The sequence below is a fragment of the Balaenoptera musculus genome, chromosome 11 (assembly GCF_009873245.2).
Source record: "Balaenoptera musculus isolate JJ_BM4_2016_0621 chromosome 11, mBalMus1.pri.v3, whole genome shotgun sequence".
Classification (NCBI taxonomy): domain Eukaryota; kingdom Metazoa; phylum Chordata; class Mammalia; order Artiodactyla; family Balaenopteridae; genus Balaenoptera; species Balaenoptera musculus.
This window is the reverse complement of record NC_045795.1, coordinates 44,435,102-44,461,331: the sequence shown is the minus strand read 5'-3', so window position 1 is coordinate 44,461,331 and position 26,230 is coordinate 44,435,102. Positions and strand designations below refer to the sequence as shown.

The 26,230-nt window shown below is 37.6% G+C and overlaps 1 protein-coding gene and 1 non-coding gene across 2 annotated transcripts in view; both read right to left on the bottom strand.

Annotated features, from left to right (window-relative positions):
* The window catches only part of ZNF451 (zinc finger protein 451), an 86,316-nt gene that overhangs the window by 3,180 nt on the left and 56,906 nt on the right, over window positions 1-26,230 (bottom strand). Inside the window, exons 12-14 of the mRNA XM_036867733.1 lie at window positions 22,698-22,828; window positions 21,611-21,797; window positions 13,222-13,290 (exon numbers count right to left, since the gene is read on the bottom strand). Coding sequence (XP_036723628.1) covers window positions 13,222-13,290; window positions 21,611-21,797; window positions 22,698-22,828 — 387 coding nt within the window. The remainder of the gene's footprint in view (window positions 1-13,221; window positions 13,291-21,610; window positions 21,798-22,697; window positions 22,829-26,230) is intronic.
* LOC118904627 lies at window positions 7,470-7,576 on the bottom strand. Its single transcript, XR_005022075.1, has one exon. It is a non-coding gene; the product is annotated as a U6 spliceosomal RNA (small nuclear RNA).

Below are 26,230 nucleotides of genomic sequence, written 5' to 3'. Positions count from 1 at the left end.
ACTTGATTGATGACAAAGGTGGTACTGCAGAAAGGTGGGGAAAGATGATATTCTTAACAAATGGTCAATTGGTAGGCCATATGGAAAAAAAAATAAAATTTACCTCTACCTTATGGAATATACAAAAACACATTTCAGATTTACTGTATATTTACTATATAATCGTGAAAGGCAAAACAACAAAGCTTCTAGAAGATAACACATGGGAATATCTTCATGACCTTAGTGTAGGGAAAGATTAATTAAATAGGATTCAAAAAACATTATGAAAAAGAATCGTACTTTGGAATGTATTAAAATTACTTTTATCCATCAAAAGCACCATTAAGTGAGTAAAAAGACAAGACATAGTGTGAGAGAAAATATTTGCAATACATGGATCTTGCTTGTACCCAGAAAGAACTAAAAGATTTTCAACCTAGAAAAATCAATAAAAAGATCATCCAGGGCTTCCCTGGTGGCGCAGTGGTTAAGAATCCGCCTGCCAATGCAGGGGACATGGGTTCGAGCCCTGGTCCGGGAAGATCCCACATGCCGCGGAGCAACTAAGCCCATGAGCCACAACTACTGAGCCTGCGCTCTAGAGCCTGTGCTCAGCAACAAGAGAAGCCACCACAATGAGAAGCCCATGCACTGCAACAAAGAGTAGCCCCCGCTCGCCACAACTAGAGAAAGCCTGCGCACAGCAACGAAGACACAACACAGCCAAAAAATAAATAAATTAAAAAAAAAAAAAAAAGATCATCCAAAAGAAAACTGTCAAGAAATCTGGAAAGGCACTGGCAAAAGATGTGAAAATGGTCAATAAACATTACTCTTCAGAAAAATGTAAACTCAAACCACAAAGAAATGACCATCACTAGCTAAAATTAAAAAGGCCAATAATTGAATGATTAGTGAAGATGTATCAGTAGATCAACAGGAACTCACATTCAGTACTGGAAAGAAATTGGAACAACCACTTTGGAAAAAAAACTTGGCATAACCTACTAAAGCTGAATGTCAGCAAGTCCCCGCCTCAGTATACACTCCCAGAAGTGTGGGAATTACTTGTAACAGCCAACCAAATGTCTATAAATAATACATGAGTTGTGATATATGTGTAAAGTTATTATAGAGGTATTGGAAATGAACCAAAGTTATATGCTAACAATCAGATGAATCTGTAAAACAATGTTGACTTGAAGGCATGCAGACCCAAAAGAATATAGACTATGCCTGTGCTGTCCAGTATGATGGCCACTGACTATATGTGGCTATTTGTATTTTAATTAATTAAAATTAAATGAGGGGGATGCTTCTAGGGTACTAGTTGTTATGGGTTGAATTGTGCCCCCCCCAAAAAAGATATGTCCTTACCCCTGGTACCTATGAATGTGACCTAATTTGGAAATAGGGTCTTTGTGGGTGTAAATAAGTTAAGATGAGGTCGCTAGGGTGAGCCCTAATTCAATATGACTGGTGTCCTTATTGGAAGAAAATGCTATGTGAAGATAGACACATAGGTAGAAGATGGCTCCATGATGATGGAGGCAGATTAGAGGGATGGATGCATCTAAAAGCCAAGGAATGCCTACAATTGCCATTAACAATCAGAAGCTGTGTGTGGGACAACGACCCTACCAACAGCTTGACCTTAGATGTCTAAACTTTAGAACTGTCAGACAATTTCTGTTGTTTTAAACCACCTAGTTTGTAGTACTTAGTTGAGGAGCCCTAGGAAATCAATACACTGGCAATATTCTGTTTTTTTTTAACCTGAAAGATGGTCACCTGCTTTGTGAGATGTTTGTACAATTTTTGTGTGCATTACATACACATTTACACACACAGAGAACCAAAATTCTGGAGAATACCAGCATATAAGTTGGGGGAAAGGATCAGAGTTGAAGTGTTCCAGAGTCCTTTTACATTGCATAGAGGTAGACAACATATACCTGTACTTTAGTCTTTAAGTTATATATAAAAAATGTGGTAAAATGCCAAGGTGACCACAAAAAGAATAGAAACACGAATTTTGGGGCCAACCCATACATAGCTTATAAAACAATTTGAAAAAACAAAAAGAGGAAGCTAAGAATGAAATAGCAAGAGTAAATACAAAAATATTAATATCTGCAATGAACTTATATGAATTAAACTTGCCAGTTAAAAGACTGGATAAAAACAAAACCAATTTCTAAATGGTTCCACTTCTAATAATAGTGGAGTAGCTTATATTGGATTAACTCTTCAATAGATAACAATTATAAAGTATTTTAAGGCACTGAAGAGCAACAAAAATCAGGTACGAACAAGACAAAAGTTGATCACTGAAAGAAGTGAATTGCATGGGGTTAAATTTGCAGCTTTATGGTTTTGTTTTGGTTTATTTTTTGCCTTACGGCATGCCTCAATCCTTGTGAAACAAAATGGCAGAACTTCACCCAGAAAGCCAACCTCTTTGTGGCTTGAGGAGTCAAAGACAGAGTCTGAGTCTGACAGAGAAGCTGGAAAGTGGAGTTGGCGGCAGGAGGGGGGCGGGGACGGGGGAAGCGGGGGTAGGACGAGAGAAAGAAGAGCTCCCAGCAGAAGTGAGAAAGTAACAGAAGAGGATCCTACAAATCCTTGGTTGACTTGTGTGTGCTTACACAGAACAGGAGCCAAGATTCTCAGTGAAAAGCAACAGTTGGAAAGCTAAAAGAAGCAAGCAACTGTAGCTGTCGCCTGCTGTGGAGGAGGCAGAGTTTGGAGTTTGAGTCTAGCAAGTTAACTACCTACAAGGGGAAAAAAACAACAACGTTCCTCAGGTAAAGTTAACAGAATTCAGAGAATCTATAACTTACATCCACAAACATCCAGTATACATCAAAAATCACTTGACTTGTGGGACTTCCCTGGTGATGCAGTGGTTAAGACACTGTGCTCCCAATGCAGGGGGCCCAGGTTCGAGCCCTGGTCCGGGAACTAGATCCCACATGCATGCCGCAACTGGAGCCGGCGAGCCGCAACTAAGGAGCCCGCCTGTGCAACTAAGACCTGACACAACCAATTAAATAAATAAATATTTTTTAAAAAAAGAGCTTTCCCATGTATTAGCTTATTCAAAAAAAAAATCACTTGACTTGCAAAGAAACAAGAAATGTGACCCACAGTCATGAGGAAGAGCAGTCAAAAGAAACTAACCCCCAGGATAATCAAGCCATTGGAATTAGCAGAAAAGGGATTTTAGAAGAGTTATAAATATTTTCAAGGATTTAAGGTTGAGTGGATAGGAAATCTCAACAAAGAAATGAAAACTATTCCAAAAAAAAAAACTAAGTGGAAATTCTAGAACTGAGAAATACAGTATTTGAAATGGAAAATTTACTAGGTCAGCTTAACACTGGAGGTGTTAGAAGGTTGAACAATAAACTTGAAGTCTGAACAATAGAAATTATCAAATATGAAGAACAGAGAGAAAAAAAACTGGAAGAAAATGAACAAACCTGTGGATAAATTTAAGCTAACATATGTATAACTGGAGTTCCAAAAGAAAAGAAGAGAGACAGAGAGTGGGGCAAAAAATTATGAAGAAATAATTGGGAGAACCTATAAACTTACAGATACAAGAAGCTAAGAAAACTCCAAGTAGGCTACAAAGACAACCACATCTAGGGCCATTATCAAAAACTGCTAAAATCCAAGGACAAAGAGGAAATATTAAGAGCAACAAGAGAAAAAAAAATGACACTTTACATATTAGGGAACAATAATACAAATTATAGTCACTTGTCATGACAAACAATGGAGGCCACATGATAAGACAATGGAATAACATCTTTAAAGTGCTGAAGGGAAAAAATACTAGTCAACCAGAATTCTAAAGCCAGAGAAAATATCCTTCAAAATTAAAGGGAAAATAAAGATATTTTCATATAGATGAAAACAGAATATTCAACACTAGCAAAACTGCATTGTATAAAATAGAAAGGAAGTTATTTAGGCTGAAGAAAAATGACATCGGATGGAAACTGTAATCTACTGGAAAGAATGAAGGTCATTTGAAATGGTGACTATGTAAATATAAAAGAATATATATTTCTTCTTCTCTTTCTTTAAAACTCACAGCACTGTTTAAAGCAAAAAATAACATTTTCTTGTAGAATTTATAACAAAAGCAAAAAAATATATATTGCAACCTTTAGAGCAACCATAAAAATTAAAGAGCTAAAACATCAATAGGTATATTAAAATAGTAAACATTAAATAAATATAATGGAGTAAAATATAGATAATATAATAATCCAAAAGAAGGCAAGAAAGGGGGAACTAAGAGGTAAAAGAGGGAACAAAAAGAAAATAAAATGGCAGAGAGGAATCCAATCATGTGAGAAATTACATTAAATGTTAATGGACTAAACAACTATTAAAAAGTAGAGGTTGTTAGAGTAAATCAAAAAGTAAGATTGAACTTTATGGTGTCTATAAGAGATGTAGTTTCAAAATAAAGACATAAATAGATTGAAAGTAAAAGGATGGAAAAATATATTCCGTGAAAACATTAAGCATAAGAAAGCTTGAGTAGCTATATTAATATCAGAAAAAAAGATTTCATGATAAAAGGTATTACCAGAGATAAAGAACATTTCATAATATCATAATGATAAACAGGTCATTTCATTAGGAAGACACATCAGAAATGTATATGCAACTAAAAACAGAACTCGAAAATACAAAAATATAAAATGATGGAACTAAAGAGAAAAAATAAATCTACAATCATTGATGAAGAAGTTGACTGTTCCTACTGTAGTAACTGAGAGATCAACTAGATAAAAAAAAAATCAAAGTAGATCTGATATTATCAACCACCTTGACCTAATTGACATGTATAAAATACTTTACTTAGTAAACACAGAAATACATTCTTTTCAAGTGCGTATGGAATGTTCACCAAGACAGCCCAGATGCTGGGCCATAAAAGTCTCAATAAATTTCAAAAGATTTAAATTTCACAGAGTATACTCTCTTACCACAACAAAATTAAATTAGGAATGAAAAATAAGACATTCAAATATTTGGAAATTAAACAATATACTTCTAAAGAGCCATGAGATCAAAGGAGAAAATATAAGGAAAATCAGAAAATATTTTAAACTGATAGCAAAAATACAATATGAAAAGGTGTGGAACATGGCAATAAGTAGAGAATTAACAAACTACAGTCTGTGGGCCAAATCCAGTCCACTAGCAATTTTTGTAAATAAAGTTTTATTGGATACATCCACACTCATTTATGTATTGTTTAGGACTGTTTTCATGCTGTAATAGCAGAGTTGAGTAATTGTAACAGACACCACAAAGCCTAAAATGTTTACTATCTGGTATTTTACAGGAAAAGCTTGTTCACCCTGGTCTAGAGGGAAATAAACACCTTTAAATGTTTACATTAGAAAACAAGAAAAAATTTAAGTCAACAATCTAAGTGTCACATTAAGAAGCTATAAAAGATGAGAAAATTAAACCCAAAGTAGAAGAAAGGAAATAATAAAGAGCAGAAATCAGTGAAATGGAAAGCAGACCAAAAAGAGAGAAATTACCAACTAAAAAAAGTTCATTCCTTGAAAAGACCAAATAAACTGATAAACTTCTAGTTAGTGATCAAAAAAGAGAGAAAACAAAAATTACCAATATCAGGAAAAAATGAGAAGATATCTATCACCAGAGATCCTACAGAAATAAAAAAATATGTAATAAAGGAATATTATTATGAACAACTTTACACTGGTACATTTGACAATCTAGGTAAAATGGACAAATTTCTTGAAAAACACTATTCTCGAACACTAACACAAAATGAAACAAAATCTACCTATAAATATATTAAAGAAAGTAAAGTTATTATTTTTTAAAATTTTTATTTATTTAATATCTTTATTTGGAGTATAATTGCTTTACAATGTTGTGTTAGTTTCTGCTGTACAACAAAGTGAATCAGCTACATGTATACCTATATCCCCATATCCCCTCCCTCTTGCGCCTCCCTCCCCCCCCTCCCTATCCACCTCTCTAGGTCATCACAAAGCATCAAGCTGATCTCCCTGTGCTATGCAGCAGCTTCCCACTAGCCATCCATTTTACATTTGGTACTGTATATATGTCAATGCTACTCTCACTTCATCCCAGCTTCCCCTTCCCACCCTGTGTCCTCAAGTCCATTCTCTATGTTTGTGTCTTGATTTCTGCCTTGCCACTAGGTTCATCAGTACTGTTTTCTTAGATTCCATATATGTGTGTTAGCATACAGTATTTGTTTTTCTCTTTCTGGCTTACTTCACTCTGTATGACAGACTCTAGGTCCATCTACCTCATTACAAATAACTTCATTCCTTTTAAGCACTGAGTAATATTCCATTGTGTATATGTGCCACATCCTCTTTATCCATTCATCTGTTGATGGACACTTAGGTTGCTTCCATGTCCTGGCTACTGTAAATAGTACTGCAATGAACACTGTGGTACATGTATCTTTTTGAATTATGGTTTTCTCAGGGTATATGTCCAGTAGTGGGATTGCTGGGTCATATGGTAGTTCTATTTTTAGTTTTTTAAGGAAACTCCATACTGTTCTCCATAGTGGCTGTATCCATTCACATTCCCACCAACAGTGCAGGAGGGTTCCCTTTTCTCCACACCTTCTCCAGCATTTGTTGTTTGTAGATTTTTTTGATGATGGCCATTCTGACTGGTGTGAGCTGATACCTCATTGCATTTTTAAAAAATAAATTTATTTTATTTTGGCTGCATTGGGTCTTTGTTGCTGCATGCAGGCTTCCTCTAGTTGCAGCGAGTGGGGGCTACTCTTCATTGCGGTGCACGGGCTTCTCATCACGGTGGCTTCTCTTTTGTGGAGCACGGGCTCTAGACACACGGGCTTCAGTAGGTGTGGCTTGCGGGCTCTAGAGCGCAGGCTCAGTAGTTGTGGCGCACAGGCTTAGTTGCTCTGCAACATGTAGGATCTTCCCGGACCAGGGCTCAAACCCATGTCCCCTGCATTGGGAGGCAGATTCTTAACCATTGCACCACCAGGGAAGTCCCTCATTGTGGTTTTAATTTGAATTTCTCTAATGATTAGTGGTGCTGAGCATCTTTTCACGTGTTTGTTGGCAATCTGTATGTCTTCTTTGGAGAAATGTCTGTTTAGGTCTTCCGCCCATTTTTGGATTGGGATGTTTGATTTTTTGATATTGAGCTTCATGAGTTGCTTGTATATTTTGGAGATTAATTCTTTGTTGGTTGCTTCGTTTGCAAATATTTTCTCCCATTCTGAGGGTTGTATTTTCATCTTATTTATGGTTTCCTTTGTTGTGCAAAAGCTGTTAAGTTTCATTAGGTCCCATTTGTTTATTTTTGATTTTACTTCCATTACTCTAGGAGGTGGGCCAAAAAAGATCTTGCTGTGATTTATGTCATAGAGTGTTCTGCCTATGTGTTCCTCTAAGAGTTTTAAAAATATGGAACGCTTCACGAATTTGCATGTTACCCTTGCACAGGGGCCATGCTAATCTTCTCTGTATTGTTCCAATTTTAGTATATGTGCTGCCGAAGTGAGCACAGTAAATTTATTATTAAAAGACTCCCCAGAAAGAAAACTCCAGGCCCAAATAGTTTTACCAGTGAATTCTCTGAAACATTTAAAGAAGAAATAAAAGTGGTCTTAGAGTGAATATATTCAACAAAATGGTGGAGTAGGCAGCTCCAAACACCCATCCTTCCACAGAAACACTGAAACACAAGCAGAAACTGTCAGAAACGACTTGTCAGAAGTCTGGAAAATATTCAAAGGTTCACAGCAACCAAGCAAACACTGAATCAAGGAAAAAGACAAATAAAAGCAGTAGGAAAGCCTCATGGTATTTTCACTTGCCCTTTCCTCACCACCCTCCCTGTGCCCTCCGCAGCAGTCTCGAAGATGGCAGCCCATTACTCCTAGTGTGGGACCCTGGTCCCTGGTTCCAAACAGAGCAGAGCAGAACTCACAAATTATTGTGTTTGTTCTAATCTATCTGGGGGGGCTACCTGAAGGACCGAAACAAGGCATTCATCTCTATTTTACGAAAGCTCAGAACCCACTCAGGGCAGAAAAAGCAGGCTGCATTGCTCAGAAACACTGTAAGACAAACAAAAAGTCCAACAGCCTGGGGTAAAAGATTATGGTTGAGACATACAATAGAACACTAATATCTGAGAGGAAAAGCCATGAAGAGAATTTCCTTGGAAAATCAGGGCATTCAAAGCACTATGTGTATTGGGGAATTTAGAAACCAGGCACAGACCCAGGACAGGATGCAATCTCAGAAAATACCTAGAAGACACCAAACCTTCACCACTGGCTGATCTGTAGGCTCAGTGCAAGCCTGGCACTGTTGAAGGGGCCTAGCACACAGCCAATCTGCAAACCAGAGAGAGGTGTTTTTTGTTTTTGTTTTGTTTTTTTTAGCTTCTGGTATTCAAGAAAATCTCTGTTAAAACACTCATTGAACAAAAGCTTAAAGGAACAGAGACTTCAATGACCAGATGTGAAAAGGAATACAGTTATTGCAAAAATGGTTTGGAAAAGTAACTAAACAAAATGGACAACTGCAGCCTTTTGACAATCACGAAACGCAAACTCTGGGGAAGAGATAGAATCTGATTTCCAGAGGTACTACATTATAATATTTGCACATCCAATTTTCAATAACAACAAAAACACAGATAATACAAAGAAACAGGAAAGTATGGCCCATTCAAGTGAAAAAATTGAGTCAAATTGTCCCTGAGGACACCAAGACATGAATTTACTAAACAAAGACTTTAATCCAACTGTCTTACATACGTTCTAGGAGCTAGAGTAAACCATGGACAAGGAAGTAAAGGAAACCAGTAAAACAATGTATGAATAAAATGAGAATATCATAAAGAGATTGGAATTATGAAAGGCCACCAATAGAAATTCTGGAGCTGAAAAGTACAACTAAAATGAAAATTCATTACAGGAGTTTAACAAATTAAGCAGACAGAAAAAAAGAATCAGCAAATTTTAAATGTCCCAAATTTGATGGAAAGATATGAACCTACACATCCAAGAAGCCCAACAAACTCCAACAGGAGAAACTCAAAGAGATCCACACTGAGACAAATTATAGTCAAACTGTCAAAAGCCAAAATCAACAGAAACAGCAAGAGAGAAGCAACTCATCACATGTAAAATTTTTAATAACACTAATAGCTTATTTCTCATCAGAAATCATGGAGACCAGAAAGCAGTGACATATATTTAAAGTGCTGAAATGGAAAAACAAAAACAAAAACAAAAAACAAAACTGTCAAGCAAGAATTCTATATCCAGAAAGAATGGAGAAGAAATCAAGACAAAGCTAAAGGAGTTTGTTACTAGCAGATCTGCCCTGCAAGAAATGCTAAGGGAATCCTTCAGGTTGAACTGAAAGGACATTAGACAGTGACTCAAATCTATATGAAGAAATAAAGAACATTTATGGCAAATATGTCCTTGTTTTTCTTTTATATGGCTAAGTCTATGTTTCTCTTATTCTCTTTTCTCTCTGCCTTAATTTCACTCTCTTTGAAAGAGAGGTAATATGACAAAATAAGAAAGAACCCAGTAATAGGAGTTAGAAGACCTAAATCGAACCATGCTCCAATCATTTTGAGACTGTGAATCTGCAGACAAATACTTAATGCTTGGAAGGACTACGTTTTTATGTAAAATAAGGAGAATATTCTGACTCTCATAAGTTGTTAAGAATTAAGAGCAGTTTTGAAAGTATTAGATTTTCATAAGCATTAATTTAAGTGGGGGCTTCCGTGGTGGCGCAGTGGTTGAGAATCTGCCTGCTAATGCAGGGGACACGGGTTCGAGCTCTGGTCTGGGACGATCCCACATGCCGTGGAGCAACTAGGCCCGTGAGCCACAATTACTGAGCCTGCGCGTCTGGAGCCTGTGCTCTGCAACGAGAGAGGCCGTGATAATGAGAGGCCTGCGCACCGCGATGAAGAGTGGCCCCCACTTGCCGCAAGTAGAGAAAGCCCTCGCACAGAAACGAAGACTCAACACAGCCAGAAATAAATAAATAAATAAATAAACCCAAATTTTAAAAAATAAATAAATAAATAATTGAAGGTAAAAACTGAACCACACTAGTCTCTTCTCCTTTGTTCTTTAAACATACTGGCCACAGTATAGAGTTTTACTGTTTATGTTATATTATAATATTAATAATTATATTGATGACTGCTATTAATTGAAGGAACTCTAAGGCAAATTGCTGACATTTACAGAAAGATTGTTTTGCATTGGCAACCATCCACATAATGCTGTCTTCTTTCTTTTCCAGGGATTTGAGTCAGAATACCTCTGTTAAGTGTGTATACTTCCAGAGCACACCTTAGATGCAGGTAACAGTGACAAATGATAATGATCAAAATCATAGGGAATTCTCTTGTTAGTGGTTAGGACTCTGCACTTTCACTGCCAAAGGCACAGGTTCAATCCCTGGTTGGGGAACTAAGATCCTGCAAGCTGTGTGGCCAAAAATAAATAAATAAATAAATCACAATAACAGCAGCAGCAACCAATACATACACTGCTTACCATGTGCTAGGCTACTCTAGTAAGGTAGGTATACTAGTATTCCTGAGGAAACTGACACATAGTGAAGTTAAGGGACTTGCACAATATTATATAACTTGTAAGCAGCAGAGCTGAGATAAAATAGGACCTTTATGATTGACTTGGGTAGTTACAATCTGATACTGGTCTACAGAGAACAACAAAGAATGACACAGAAGACCGGAGATAAATCGTGGTGGGGGGAGATGGGGCGACAAGAGAAACTGCCTTTCCTCAAGGCAAAAAAATCACAAGCAAATTGATCCTGCTTTTGCCACCCATCTGTCAGGCTTTTAAGTGTTGTGTTGGGAAGGGAAGGAATGAGAAGAGATTTGAGAAGTTATTTAAACTTTTTTGAGTTTTGCTATTAGGTCTAGGACTAGAACATCACTTGGCTTCCATGGTGCAGGGTCAACAAAATCACCCAATATTCTCCCAGCAAATGGCCCTCTGCCTTAATTTCCTTTATTCAGTTATAGGGAGATGGGTCCTGGTAGCTCTAATATGTTATAAGTTTATTCATTCAACAATCATTTAGTGCTAAACACTGTGCTAGGTGTTGTTGAAATAAAGATAAATGAAACATGATCCTACTCCCTGAGGAGCTCATAGTCTGGTGGGGATGAGAGATGCAAACAAAACAAAAGTTTAAATTGGAGGGAGTCTAGGAGTGGTTGTGGGTAGCTCTCTCTAAAAATGGAAGATCTAAGAGGCACTGATCAAACAAAATTGTCTACAAAATTGGTAATTCTATACAGTTCAACCTAAGAGACGATATTTGAGCTAGCTCTTGTTGGGTGAAAAGAAGGGGGAAAGGAAGGTATTAGAGGCAAGTACAGAGGAGGCCACACTCCCTAACTTACAAGTGGAACACTATGTGCTTCTCACACTCATTTACATAAAGCATCAGGAAATGAAAGAAAACACACACGTACCACCACTTTGATTTTTCTTGAAATTAGAGCATTATATCCTTACTTCCTAGAACAACTAGTTAAAAGTTTGAAGTATCTTTTCTTGAATCCATTAACGGTAATCCTTTTTCCAAACTAAGACATGATAAAGATGTAAAAACTCTCAAAATCTCCCAACCATAAAATGTATTACATAGATAAACAAAACACTCGAAATTCTGGTACATATTCATTTATACACATCTCAGATTCCTGGGTTAGCTAGGAGCCCACAGAACTGTGGAGGTTTCTCAAGTGTGGTTATTTAAAAGTTATAATTTTGTTTGGCATTTTCCATGGGATTAGTCATGGGTAGTAAATGAAGGTTGCAAAGTCTGAACTACTTAGATGCTCAATGGTGTTTATCTTTTCATGGCCTTGATAAACAACTTAGCTGGCAGTTTTTGTTTAAAACTCACAAATGTTCTTTCACCTGTTTAAACTCATCATTATGTGGCTGCTAAGCACTGAGCCAGACCTTGCAAGACCATGTTGGGAAAACAAGTTGGTCAGAAAACTTGCTTCCAATTAGGCTGTAGATTTACTGCCAACTTTGTTTAACCAGTGAATTTTGACTATAAGAGAGAAAGATCAGTCTTCTACTTCACTGAATGGATGAATCAGTTCCACTGCCACACTCAAATTTCCAACCCCAGATAGCACGAAGATCCAGTGTGCTCCTAGTCAGACTAATTGCACTCTAGGAGAGCACAAGGAGACGCGCAGAAGCAAACCAGGTGGCCATTCTGTGTGTGCTTGTTTTGCCACGTTTCCCTCCCTAATTACACATTTCCACTCTCAAATCTCCACCAACAAATACTACACTGGAACTATACTATAACTCCTACTGTCGTCCTTGAATGTCAAAGATGCCAATATAAAAGTTTCAACTACTTTAGTGAAGCTTCAAGTATTTTCCAAAATCTGTTGTTTCATTTCGCCCCAGGGTTATTAAAAAGCACAGTCTGTTATGGAAAAACCACAGTAAAAACTGGACTTATGTCACAACCAAATAGTGGTACAACAAGTAAATGATCTGATGTGAAGTAATATAAAAAGTTCTCTTTAACCTATGGAAGGAAATACCTTTTCCTTTAAGAGGAGGGAAACATAATTAATTTATTTTAAAAGTCCATTAATATTCAGATGTAAGTGCTTGCTTTCATAGTTCTACTGCATAACTTTAATATTCTTAATTTAATACTACTCAAAATAAATAAAAATTAGGACACCAAAATCTTCTCCTATCCCTGGGACAGCAACTTTTTCTGCAAAGGGTCAGAAAATACTTATTTTAGGCTTGGTTGCGGGGTGGGGGAGGATCTATACCATTTGTATCACAACTACTCACCCTTGCTCTTGCGGCATCAAAGCGACAGCACAGACAATACTTATACAACAGAGTGTGGCTGGGCTCCAATAAAACCTTATTTACAAAACCAGGCAGTCGACTGGCTGATTCCTGTTCTAGCCCCTAAATCATCTTACACGAGGAAATGCAAACTATCCTTTAAATGAGAGAACAAATTTTTTTTTTTTTTATACTCAGTGGTAGGAGGGAGTAGGAGGGATGAAGTGAAAGAGGGAGAAATTTTAAAAAAACATACAGATACAGTCAGCAAGGGATTAGGTTACCTTCTGTGGATCTGAATTCTTCTCCCATTGAAGTACTCTTCATACTCAGGTTATCATCACTGTCACATTCTGTAAGGAAGAATCAATAAATGCAAATGTACTTCTGAAAAAGTTATTGTGCCATAATTTACGTATTCTAAGACAATATGACTTTCAATGATTTCTCCCATACCCAAGCTTACTAATTATAATCCATTAGTATTACAGAACTTTCCCTAGAGGTTTGTGTGTTTTTTAATGCTTACCAAATAATATTATTTAAATTGAGAAAAAAATAAAAATGAATGAAATAGGCAATTTGATTTTGGCTCCATATTCAAACAATTATTTGAAAAAGTTCTTTTTGCATGTTGAGGAAATATAAAATCCTAGTATATTTAAAAAACTGTAAATTTTAAAAAGCTAGTATGTTTATTTGGATCTAGCAAATAAACTCCAAAGTTTCATTTGCATGAAATCATCTTTAAAAGATTTTTAATGATGACAGATAAAATTCCCCTGTATTTTGAAAATCATATGCATTAATCTCTATAGAGACCATAGATTTATATTAACAGTGTCTCTGCATGGCACAAACTCACTTGATGCCTTATATGCTTACTGAGAGACCTAAGGCTTTAAAATAATGATATGACTGACCGGGTATTACAAAAGTCACTTAAAATATGAACGTGGTACCATCAGGGACCCAGTATTTGGCTTTTCACTTTAACTACTTTTAAATCAATTTCTATCAGAGTGACTGAATCAGGGTTTAAATAACCCTGATTGTGTATTCAATACAAATCACATGGACATATTTGCTTCTGTGAAAATATATAAAAACTTAAAATATACATTTAAAAATTTATCAATGTATCATTGTTTATAAATAAAAACCACTATATTTCTCTTATATTCCTTTGCTGCAAAAATTTATTACGAGTCACCTTTTGCTATTCCAGCAAAAAAAACTATTGCTTTTTCTACAATATGTTATATACACCTACTACTTCAAATATTTCAAGCTGTGTTTTAGTGAAATAAAACATTACATTTACAATTTGAAGAACAAAAAATTTAGTCTTAAAACATTAGGAACAAAGAGAAAATACCCAAGGTTTCTTTTATTACAATTCAAAGTCAAGGCCAGTCAAAAGCAGCATGTGGTAACTGGCCTAAACAATTCATCATGGCAACCAAGACCCAAGGCAAAACTGCAGGTTTGAATCATAAGGTTTAGCTTGACATTAGGTTGTAAAAATTTTTAAAGGTTTCATTTGCCTCAATCAGCCCCATCTGTAGAACAGAGAAAATCATGAATTTTTTCCCCTATTTTTCAGTACCTTGCACAGAATTAACTGTATCATATAGATTTTTAGGATGGTGCCCAAAGCAACAACCTATATAGTCTCATCAACAGGCTGAGCGAGCAGGCAGACAGATGCTTAGAATTAGGTTCAACAACTATTTCATATAGGGCATGCCACTGCTTCAATCACCTACACTTTCACAGCATGGGAGAACTAGTATGTTCAATTTTTAAGATGGCTTAAAAATCTGTATAATTGGTACCAACCATACTTAATGCCTCCATCCCATTCATTCCAAAATGAAGACACAAACCAAACAGACACAACAAAGTCCCAGGGCCATAAACCAGACAGCCCAAGGACGGTGTTCAGATTCAACAAAAATCATGTCAAAGCACAGTAAAGTCTGTTTTCAATTTAAATTCACTAATTCATAACAGCCTATGCTGAAGTCCCTCCTTGCATTACCTAAGAAAAAATATTCTAGGAAAGTTCAAACTTTACATAAAACTGGAAGGAAGATGTTTACTGAAGAACTATAAACAACTGAATATACAAAACTGTGTTTTTAAAAACTGTGTTTACATAAAGCAAACAATGTTCTTGAACTAAACTACAAGATATAGGCAAGTTCTATTACATAAACAGATCTTTAAGAGCCCAGAGAATTTTTTTATATAAGCCATGGTGGTGACTAATGAAATAGTAGAAAATGGCAGCTCAGAAATTCAGTCATCAAGAATGTGGTTGGAGTAGGTGCAATAACACAACACTCTGGAAAGTAAAAGCAAACAAACAAACAAAATCTTAAAATGTATGGTCAAGACAGTAAAAACAAGTAGCATAGTTATTTTATTTTACAAAGAGCATACTACAAGCCAGGAGCAATGTCACATGGGGTAAATAAAAATGGTGCTAGCGTGGTCCCTTTAACTCAGCCTGCCCTCACGCTGAGACTGCATTTCTACAGTCTGAAGAAAAGAAAATGGGGCTTCTTGGTTTACTTACAAAAGATCCCAGGGAACTTACAATGATAAGTTGGCTATGCTTGACACATAATCAGCTACTTTTTAAAGTACCAGAACCCACATCAAATATTTTTACCTTCTACAAAAAAAAAAAAAAAAGCATCTTCCTAAATGTTATTTTCATCTACACACACCCTGCAATGTCGTTAGACTGCAACAGAGCGTCTCATCTTCATTCCTCAAGAACATGGTAAGAGCGAACAATGCACAATGGATCTCTACATAATAACATCAGGGCTTTGTGTCAGCAAAAGCCTCAGCCTTCACAGGTGATGGCTGTGTGGCCTCAGGCAGCTATTTTAACCTTCCTGGGCCTCTGCTCCCTCATCTATGAAAGGGGGCGATCTAATATATCCTAACTCACAGTGTTGAAAAGAGGATTAAACAACACGCAGAAGTTCTTTGAACATGTTTAAACATCTTCAAACACTACAAATACAAAAAGCAGCTAGCATGGTGGCTGGCACACAGTAGGTCCTCAATCAAGGTTAGTTCCTTTTACTTCTTTAAAACAACATTGAAGTGACAAGTGATATATCTGCATCTCTGAAACATGAGGCTTGAGTTAGAATGAACACATATTTGTGAATAAAATGTGAAAAGCATAAAAGAAGAAAAAGTCTACCTGGCTCCTCTGACTAGGATCACTAGAAAGGATCCATGTATCTTGGCAAATTTTTAAAAAGTGAAAATGAGTACAATATAAAATTGAACTGATGAAGGATAAGTGGCCCAAGGGTGTCAATTCAGGACAGATTAATATTTTTACACATCTCTACAGGGATTTACACATATATCATAGCTGTAATCAAAATGTTGGTGCTGGAACCTAATGCATAGAAGAGTGAGTTTAAAGGGCAACTGATTTAACCCAACCAAGTCAGAGATCTAACAAAGTAGCAGCAGTAGCACTACTTACCTGTCCTCTCCCTACCAAGCATAGATGTAAGACCTTATGACCAAATGAGTGACATTCATACACGGAGCCAGCAACTTCCCAATACCTCTATTTCTACTGAAATAAGTTATCTCCTGAAAAAACTTTCAATTAACTGAAAAACTGGCAAAAAAGAAAGTATAAGATACCACGTCATTATTGATTCTGACAACACTATTCAACAGATTCTTCCTGTTTACATAGGAGTAATAAAACCACTTTATGGTCCTAATAATGGAAAATTTCTGAAAAGTTAGAAAGAAATAAGAGGTTCAAGCTTATATCATTTGTCTATGCTATGGCAGAGATTTTAAAAACGTGAAAAATCATCACACTGCTTATAAAACATGAGAGAACTTCTCACTGTGTGTTACTTGTAAGAGAGTTTGTGGGGTGGCTGGTTGGTAACTAGGAGCCTTGAAAAGACAGATCCCCGAAGCTGTACGTGATATTGTATGTACAGTAAGTCCCCTACATACAAACAAGTTCCGTTCCGAGAGCACGTTCGTTAAGTCCAACAAAATTAGCCTAGGTACCCAACTAACACAATCAGCTATATAATACTGTACTGTAATAGGTTTATAATACTTTTCACACAAATAATACATAAACAACAAACACAAAAAATAAAGAAAGCATTTTTAATCTTACAATACAGTACCTTGAAAAGTACAGTAGTACCAGCTACATCACTGCTGCTTTTATGCTTGCTTCTGGACATCCTGGGCTTGAAATAAAGACACTGTACTACTGTACTCTATACAGTACTGTACAGTAAAGTACACAAAAACACAACCACTTGTAGAGGATGCACGCATGTGACAAGGTACGCCAGACACGTGAACTAACTTACGTGATTGGACATGCGAACGCACGTTTGTATCTTTGAAAGTTTGCCACTTGAAGGTTCATATGTAGGGGACTTACTGTACATGTCCATATGGGGGAAAGAGGTTTGGAAAGCTTTTTTCAGATTCCCAAAAAGGTCCATCAACGCCTACCCCCAAACCACACTGCCTTAAAATAACTGGTTGTCAGATCTGAAGATAGGACACTGGGTTAAGCTAGATGAAAGGAGTTACCCTGGCATTCTCGTGGTAACCAAAACTACACTACAGGCCCAACACGAACTGCAGTATTTGTGGACACTGAGAGATGTTTCTCAGTCCCAATACATATTAAATATCATTTCTTAACAAAGACTATTACTTTACTATTCACAAAGCCATTTATTAGGAAAGGTGAAGGAATAAAGTTACCCAAGAAAGTCACTGTTCTTTGATTTTTCTTATTATAAAGTTTATTGGCAGGCAATTTGATGCCTTTCAGTCTTCCATGAAGAAAAAAATTTGTCTTAAACTGAATCTGAACATACTGTGATTCAGCATAACATTTTTTTAAATTTTAGTTATAAAAGCATCTTTAAATCCAGACCTAAATAAAATATGTGACTTAAAGACTACACTTCTTTGGCCATTTAATTTTAATAATTTTCATTTTTTAAAATGTAGTGGCTATAGCACATGAAAAGATGCTCAATGTCACTAACCATTAGGGAAATGGAAATCAAAAACAAAATGAGATACCACTTTGCACCCATTAGGATGGCTACTATAAAAACAAACAAAAATCAGAAAATAACAATTGTTGGCAAGGATGCAGAGAAAATGGAACCCTTATGCACTACTGGTGAGAATGTAAAATGGTACAGTCCATGTGGAAAATTAGTATGGAGATTTCTCAAAAAATTAGAAATAGGACTTCCCTGGTGGCGCAGTGGTTAAGAATCCACCTGCCAATGCAGGGGACACGGGTTCGAGCCCTGGTCTGGGAAGATCCCACATGCCACGGAGCAACTAAGCCCGTGAGCCACAACTACTGAGCCTGCGCTCTAGAGCCCACAAGCCACAACTACTGAGCCTGCGTGCCACAACTACTGAAGCCTGCACGCCTAGAGCCCGTGCACTGCAGCAAGAAAAGCCACCACAGTGAGAAGCCCGTGCCCCGCAACAAAGAGTAGACCCCACTCGCCGCAATTAGAGAAAGCCCTTACGCAGCAACGAAGACCCACACAGCCATAAATGAATGAATGAATGAATGAATAAAGGAATGAATAAATTAGAAATAGAATTACCATATAATCCAGCAATTCCACTTCTGGGTATATACTCATAAGAACTGAAAGGAGGATCTCGAAGAGATGTCTGTACCCCCATGTTCACAACAGCATGATTCACAATAGCTGAAGCATGGACGCAACCCAAGTGTCCATCAATGGATAAATGGATAAGCAAAAGGGGGTATATACATACAACGGAGTATTATTCAGCCTTAAAAAGGAAGGACATTTTGACATAGGCTACGACATGGGTGAAACCTGAGGACATTTTGCTCAGTGAAATAAGCCATTCACAAAAATACAAGGGCTGCATGATTTCACTTACACGACATACTCAGAGTAGTCAAATTCACAGACAGGAAACAGAATGGTGGCTGCCAGGAGCTGGGGGAAGGGGAGTGCAGAGTTGTTGTTTAATGGGTATGGAGTTTCAGTTTTGAAAGATGAAAAGAGTTCTGGGGATGAATGGCGGTGATGGCTGCACAACAATGTAAATGCAGTTAATACCACTCAACTGGAGACTTCAAAATGGTTAAGATGGTAAATCTTATGTATATTTTACTACAATGAAAAAAATGTAAAGAAAAACTAAAAAAATATATAGTGGCTAGGAACCATATTTCCTTTTTACAGTAATAATAATTAATAATAGCTGCTATTTACTGAGCACCTATGCTCTTTCCTATGCTATGCTAGACACTATACATATCACTAATGCTTACAACCTTATAGATATGAAAAGTGAGACTCAGAAAAAGTTGAGTAACTTGCCTGAAATCGCACAGCTAAGAAGCAGCAAAGTCAGTATTTGAATCAAAGACCATGCTCTTCTTTATGCACTGCACGGTCTCTGTATTTCACAAAAATTCAGAATAAAGTATACATGTGTCCCCAAAGAGCAGTAAGTTCAAACAAGCACTGATTACAAATGAATGATTAAAAAAAAATACCTAGAGAATTCTATATTCTGACATAGAGAGAGGTTGACACTGATGAGTGAAAAAAGAAATTAAAGTAAATGAAAAAAAAAAAAAAAAAAAGAAAGGCTAGAGCATAAGAGACATTCAGCAAAGAATATCAGTATATAACAATAACCTATACTTTACCTCCAACCCTAGTATACCCATGCAGACCTACTCATATGCAGCTTTCATTCCAAATAAAGTTGAAAGAAAGGCAAATCCATTACAGGTCTCATGTTCTAAATTACAAAAGAAATGCTCCCCAGAGCAGCAGCATAGGAGGAAGAAAAGGGGGTTGGCCTAGGTAGCAAAGGTAAAAATTTAAATATTTTTCAAGATATTAAGTAGATGTTGTTAAGGATAGGAGAAGGGATGGTAAAAGAATGGGAGAAAAAGAGGTTAAAAAAAGCCACAGACACACAGGGCACTCCATTCAATACTCTGTAATGACCTATATGGGAACAGAATTTTAAAAAGAGTGAATAGGGACTTCCCCAGTGGTCCAATGGTAAAGAATCCGCCTTCCAATGTGGGGGACGCAGGTTCAATCCCTGGTCGGGGAACTAAGATTCCACATGTCACGGGGCAACTAAGCCCACGCACCACAACTACTGAGCTTGCGCACCTCAACGAGAGAGCCCACATGCCACAAACTACAGAGCCCACGCACCCAGGAGCCCATGGGCCACAACTAGAGAGAGAAAACCCGCACGCCACAACTAGAGAGAAGCCCACGCACCGCAACTAGAGAACTAGAGAGAAGCCTGTACGCTGCAATGAAGATCCCACACGTCACAACTAAGACCCCACACAGACAAATAAATAAATATTTTTAAAATAATAAATAAATAAATAAAAGAGTGGATATATGTATAACTGACTTACTTTGTTGTACAGCAGAAACTAACACAACATTGTAAATCAACTATACTCCAATAAAAAAAATTAATTAAAAAATTTAAGAAAAGGAAGAAAAGAAAAAAACCTGCCACAGACAGAAAAAGCAAGTGAATGAAAACAGAAACTACAGAATAGGAAGACAAAATTCAGTACTAAAGCATGACATAAATATGCAAAACAGCTGATTTTTCTTTAAAGAGCACAATTGTGCCAGTAGCTTAACGGTTCCTAACTTTGCAGAAGTGAATTGATCCAACACAATGAGTGGTTAGAGCAAAGTTCTTCAGAATAGATCTTCAATCAAAATGTGGCTCTATATATGCAGAAAGAAGAAAATAGCTAGGAGGAGAGCACACTTGGACAATTTAAAGGCATATAATAAAAGTTCCAAAAAGTAGTCAGTTTTTCATTGAGGTCATTCATCAATACCTTCAAACCATATTCATGGCTGCAAATTATTAGGATATTTAAAAATTACTCTTCTATTCTCTCCTACCCACATTTCAGAAATTACAAAAACCAAAACCAAAACAAAAACAAAAACCCATCTGGATCCCTAGAATTACATCCTTTCTTAAATACTGGTTAGTGAAATTGGACATCAGCATGCCCTTTCATTGAACAATCTCAGAAAGGCAGAGAAGAGTGTAGGACAGGGGGTGCCTAGCCCTTCAAGGCAATAAAGATCTCTCAGGGCATCATTTTGTCACTGTCAACCTCTTAAATTTTAATTTTTTTATTTTTTGGCATTGCCATATTAGCATTTATTGCTTTCTGGTTTCTCCTATAAGCACTTTGCTTTCTGAAAAACTGAAGATAAATTTAGAATTTTAGAAATGAAATGAAGATCTGAATTCTGAGCTTTGCAAAACTGTACTAGCATATTTCAAACCATAAGTATATATTTTAAATATATGAATATAAATTTTATCCATTAGATTAAAAAAGGGCTCTAAAATATTATGAATTCATTCTCCTTCTAATACACTCAAAGTGAAAGTGAGATAAGAGAAAAAATACGATAGAAGCATGAGCGCGTGGCAGTTTAGTGAGCAGGCAGCAGGGCACTAGTGGACAGCAGTTTATTGGTTTCTCTCAGCAGTGAAGTCTCTTCCTCTTGGGCAGTTTGCACTGCGGCTGCAGCTGCATACCTTTGGTGGTATCAGATATGCTATTTAACAAAGCACACATCATATCTCCCTCTAAGTGGTGAGGGTTGAGTATATGTGCTGGCCTCTGAGTCTTCTTAAATTGATTCTCTAGCTCCAGAAAACCTTGATCTCCTGAGAGGATGGTGAAAGGAATCTGCTTGGGCAGCTGTTCATCCAGACGGCCAGCCTAAGTTGGAAAAAATGGCACAAGTTGATAAAAATCAGCATCTGAGCTTCCAGTCAAGTTACAGCTATTTCAGAATGAACGCATACCTAGAAACGCGTATTTAGCTTGTTCCCTTGCTCCCACCAAAGTATGATATAAAGACCTTGTTCATAAATGAAATATACCATATTTAATCAAATATAAAATGCTGTCAATTATAAGATAAGCTCTTTTATATGCCACTAAGAAAGAAAGAAAGAAAAAGCCAAAAGGAGTATAACAGGAGGCCCCCACATAAAGGTGGAACACTAATAGGGCTACGCGCTCAACCTGAGGGTAAATAAAAAATGAATCTGCCATAGAGAAAAGGTACGCAAAGTAATTTGCATAACTCAATCTTAGCACTGGCTAGATGGAAAAAGAAACTATCTTGTGATTTAAAACATAAGCAGCAGTCAACAAGTTTGCAGAGTATCAGTGTGACACAGAAACCCTTAAGCAGAGAATTTCATTTAAACTGGGTCTCAGGTGGGTTGTTTCTCCAGGTGACTAGCAGAGACAGAAGCAAATGCAAATTCCATCTGGGCCAACAGTGACTGCTATGGTGCCCCCCCATTTCCGAGATGTTAAAATGTGAAAGTGTCTCATGCGTCAAGAAGTGTCATCTCCTGATAATTTATTCTAGAAATAGCTGAGGGTCTACTATGAGTAGCTGAGAGTCTGTTGGAACTGGGGATGAAGCAGTAAACACATGCTATGGGTTCCTGCCCTCAACAGTCATAAGTAGAGCCTGATGCAAAAGGTTTTAAACAAAAAGCACAGCACTGAAAAGGAATCTACAGTGTCATTATGATTCAAGAGGGAAAAAAATCCAAATGGGTCCTAGTTTCACATTCGATTTTGAATAAAACAATGACTCACATGCATACATATGGCAAAATCAGCAGCATCTTTTCTTTTACTACAGCGAGGATGAAGGAAGAAGCATCCAATCCTGTTCAGGTAATTATAGATCTTACAGTCGACAGGAGGCTTCCAGTTGGTGTTTCCTCCTATTATGTTTAGAAAAGGCATAAATGATGAGTCAAACAAGAGAAAAAGAACAGAACACTAGATACAACTGAAAACTCTATAAGGAAAAACAAATACTAGAAAAAAATGTTTCTAGAGGAAAAGTACCAGATTAGAAGGCAGAACAAGGCAGTTCTCGTGCAGGTATCACCAGGTTGTTGCTTAAATCTTGGGGAAGTAGACCGACTTCCCAATCTGGCCTATAATCCTGAAAACTCACAGGATGTTAAGAAGAATCAAAAGTAATGTGCGTGAAAAGTCTGTTTGACTGACTGTTTGTTCTACGTTGAATTATGCATTATTGGTTTTTTTACAAATATGTCAAGGCTGCTCAGTGAATAAAATGATGGGCAATCAGGAAAGTTGGACTTACTAAGAGGTTGTACTGACTACCTATCCAGGTCAACATGTTTCTATCTTAAATCCTAATCCTCTCTTTATATGCGGCTTCTGTCAAACATGGAATGCAATCTTGTTTCACTGCACTTTGCTTTACTGTGCTTTGCAGATACTGTGTTTTTTACAAATTGAAGGTTTGTGGCAACCTGCATTGAGGGAGCTCATCAACGTCATTTGTCCAACAGCATTTGTTAACTTGGTGTCACATTTTGTTAATATTCGCAATATTCAAACTTTTCCATCATTATTTTAGTTGTTATGGTGATCTTTGATGTACTAGTGTAATTGTTGGGAGTGCATGAACCATGCCCATACAAGATGGCAAACTTAACTGATAAATGTTGTGTGTGTCTGACTGCTACAACGGACTGGCCCTTCCCCTGTCTTTCTCCCCTCCCTTCTGGCCTCCCTTTTCCCGAGACACAATATTGAAATTAGGCCAATTAATAACCCTACAATGGCCTCTCTAAGTGTTCAAGTGAAAGGAAGAGTCTCACGCTTTTTAAAATCAAAAGCTAGCAATGATTAAGCTTAGTGAGGAAGGCATGTCAAAAGCCAAGACAGGGCTTCCCTGGTGGCGCAGTGGTTGGGGATCTGCCTGCAACGCGGGGGACGCGGGTTCGAGCCCTGGTCTGGGGAGGATCCCACATGCTGCGGAGCAGCTGGGCCGTGAGCCACAATTACTGAGCCTGCGCGTCTGGAGCCTGTACTCCGCAACAAGGCCGCGATAATGAGGCCTGCGCACCGCGATGAAGAACGACCCCCACTTGCCGCAACTAGAGAAAGCCCTCGCACAGAAACGAAGACCCAACACAGCCATAAATAAATAAATAAACCCAAAGTTTAAAAAAAAAAAAAAAAAAGCCAAGACAGGCTGAAAGCTAGGCCTCTTGCACCACAAAGTTACCCAAGCTGTGAATGCAAAGGAAAAGTTCTTGAAGGAAATTAAAAGTGCTACTGCAGTGAACAAATGAATGATAAGAAAGTGAAACAAACATTATTGCTGAATGGAGAAAGTCTGAGTCTCTGGATAGAAAATCAAACGACCACAACATTCCCTTAAGCCAAAGCCCAATCCACAGCCAGGCCCTAACTGCCTTCAATTCTATGAAGACTGAGAGAGGTGAGGAAGCTGCAGAAGCAAAGTCTGAAGCTAGCAGAGGTTGGTTCATGAGGTTTAAGGAAAGAAGCCATCTCCATGACATTAAAGTGCAAGATGAACCAGCAAGTGCTGATGTAGAAGCTGCAGCAAGTTGTCCAGAAAGTAATTCCTAAGATAATTCATGAAGGTGGCTGCACTAAACAACAGATTTTCAGTGTGGACAAAACAGCCTTCTATTGGAAGAAGATGCCATCTAGCAGTTTCACAGATAGAGAGAAGTCAATGCCTGGCTTCAATGTTTCAAAGGACACGCTGACTCTCTTGTTAGGGGCTAATGCAGCTGGTGACTTTAACTTGAAGCCAGTGCTCATTTACCATTCTGAAAATCCTAGGGCCCTTAAGAATTAAGCTAGGACTTACCTGGTGGTGCAGTGGTTAAGAATCCGCCTACCAATGCAGGGGACACAGGTTCAATCCCCGGTCCGGAAGATCCCACATGCTGCGGAGCAACTAAGCCCGTGAGCCACAACTACTGAGCCTGTGCTCTAGAGCCCGCGAACCACAACTACTGAGCCCGCATGCCACAACTACTGAAGCCCGTGTGCCTAGAGCCTCTGCTCTGCAACAAGAGAAGCCACTGTAATGAGAAGCCCATGCACTGCAACGAAGAGTAGCCCCTGCTCACCACAACTAGAGAAAGCCCGCACGCAGCAACAAAGACCCGATGCAGCCAAAAATAAATAAACAAATAAATAAATAAATTTATTTTTTAAAAAAAGAAAGAAAAAGAATTAAGCTAAATTGACCCTGCTTATGCGCTATAAATGGAACAACAAAGCCTGGATGACAGCACACCTGTTTATAATATGGTTTCTTGAATATTTTAAGCCTACTTTTCAGACCTACTGCTCAGAAGAATCCTTTCAAAATATTACTCATTGACAATGCACCTGGTCACCCAAGAGCTCTGATGCAGATGTACAATGAGATTCATTTTGTTTTTATGTCTCCTAATGCAATATTCATTCTGTAGCCCATGGATCAAGAAGCAATTTTGACTTTCAAGTCTTATTATTTAAGAAATAAATTTTGTAAGGCTACAGCTGCCATAGATAGTGATTCCTCTGATGGATCTGGGCAAAGTAAATTGAAAATCTTCTAGAAAGGATTCACCATTCTAAATACCATGAAGGACATTCATGATTGGAAGATGGGAAGAAGGCAAAAATATCAACATCCACAGGAGTTTGGAAGAAGTTGATTCCAACCCTCATGGATGACTTTGAGGGGTTCAAGAATTCAGTAGACAAAGGAACTGCAAATGTGGTGGAAACAGCAAGAGAACTAGAATTAGAACTGGAGCCTGAAGATGTGACTGAATTGCTGCAATCTCAGGATAAAACTTGAATGGATGAGGAGTTGCTTCTTAAGGATGAGCCAAAAGACAGTGGTTTCTTGAGAAGGAACGCACTCCTGGTGAAGATGCTGTGAAGATTGTTGAAATGACAACAAAGGGTTTAGAATATTACATAAGCTTAGCTGATAACACAGGAGCAGGGTTTGAGAAGACTGACTCCAATTCTGAAAGAAGTTCTACTGTGGGTAAAATGCTATCAAACACCATTGCATGCTACAGAGAAATCGTTCATGAAAGGAAGAGTCAACCGATGCAGCAAACTTCATTGTTGTCTTATTTTAAGAAACTGCTGCAGCCACCCCAGCCTTCAACAACCCCCAGACTGATCCGTCAGCAGCCATCAGCATGGAGGCAAGACCCTCCCCTAGCAGAAAGATTATGACTCACTGAAGGCTCAGGTGATGGTTAGCATTTTTTAGCAATAAGGGGTTTTTTTGTTTTTTTTCTTTGTGTTTTTTTTTTTGG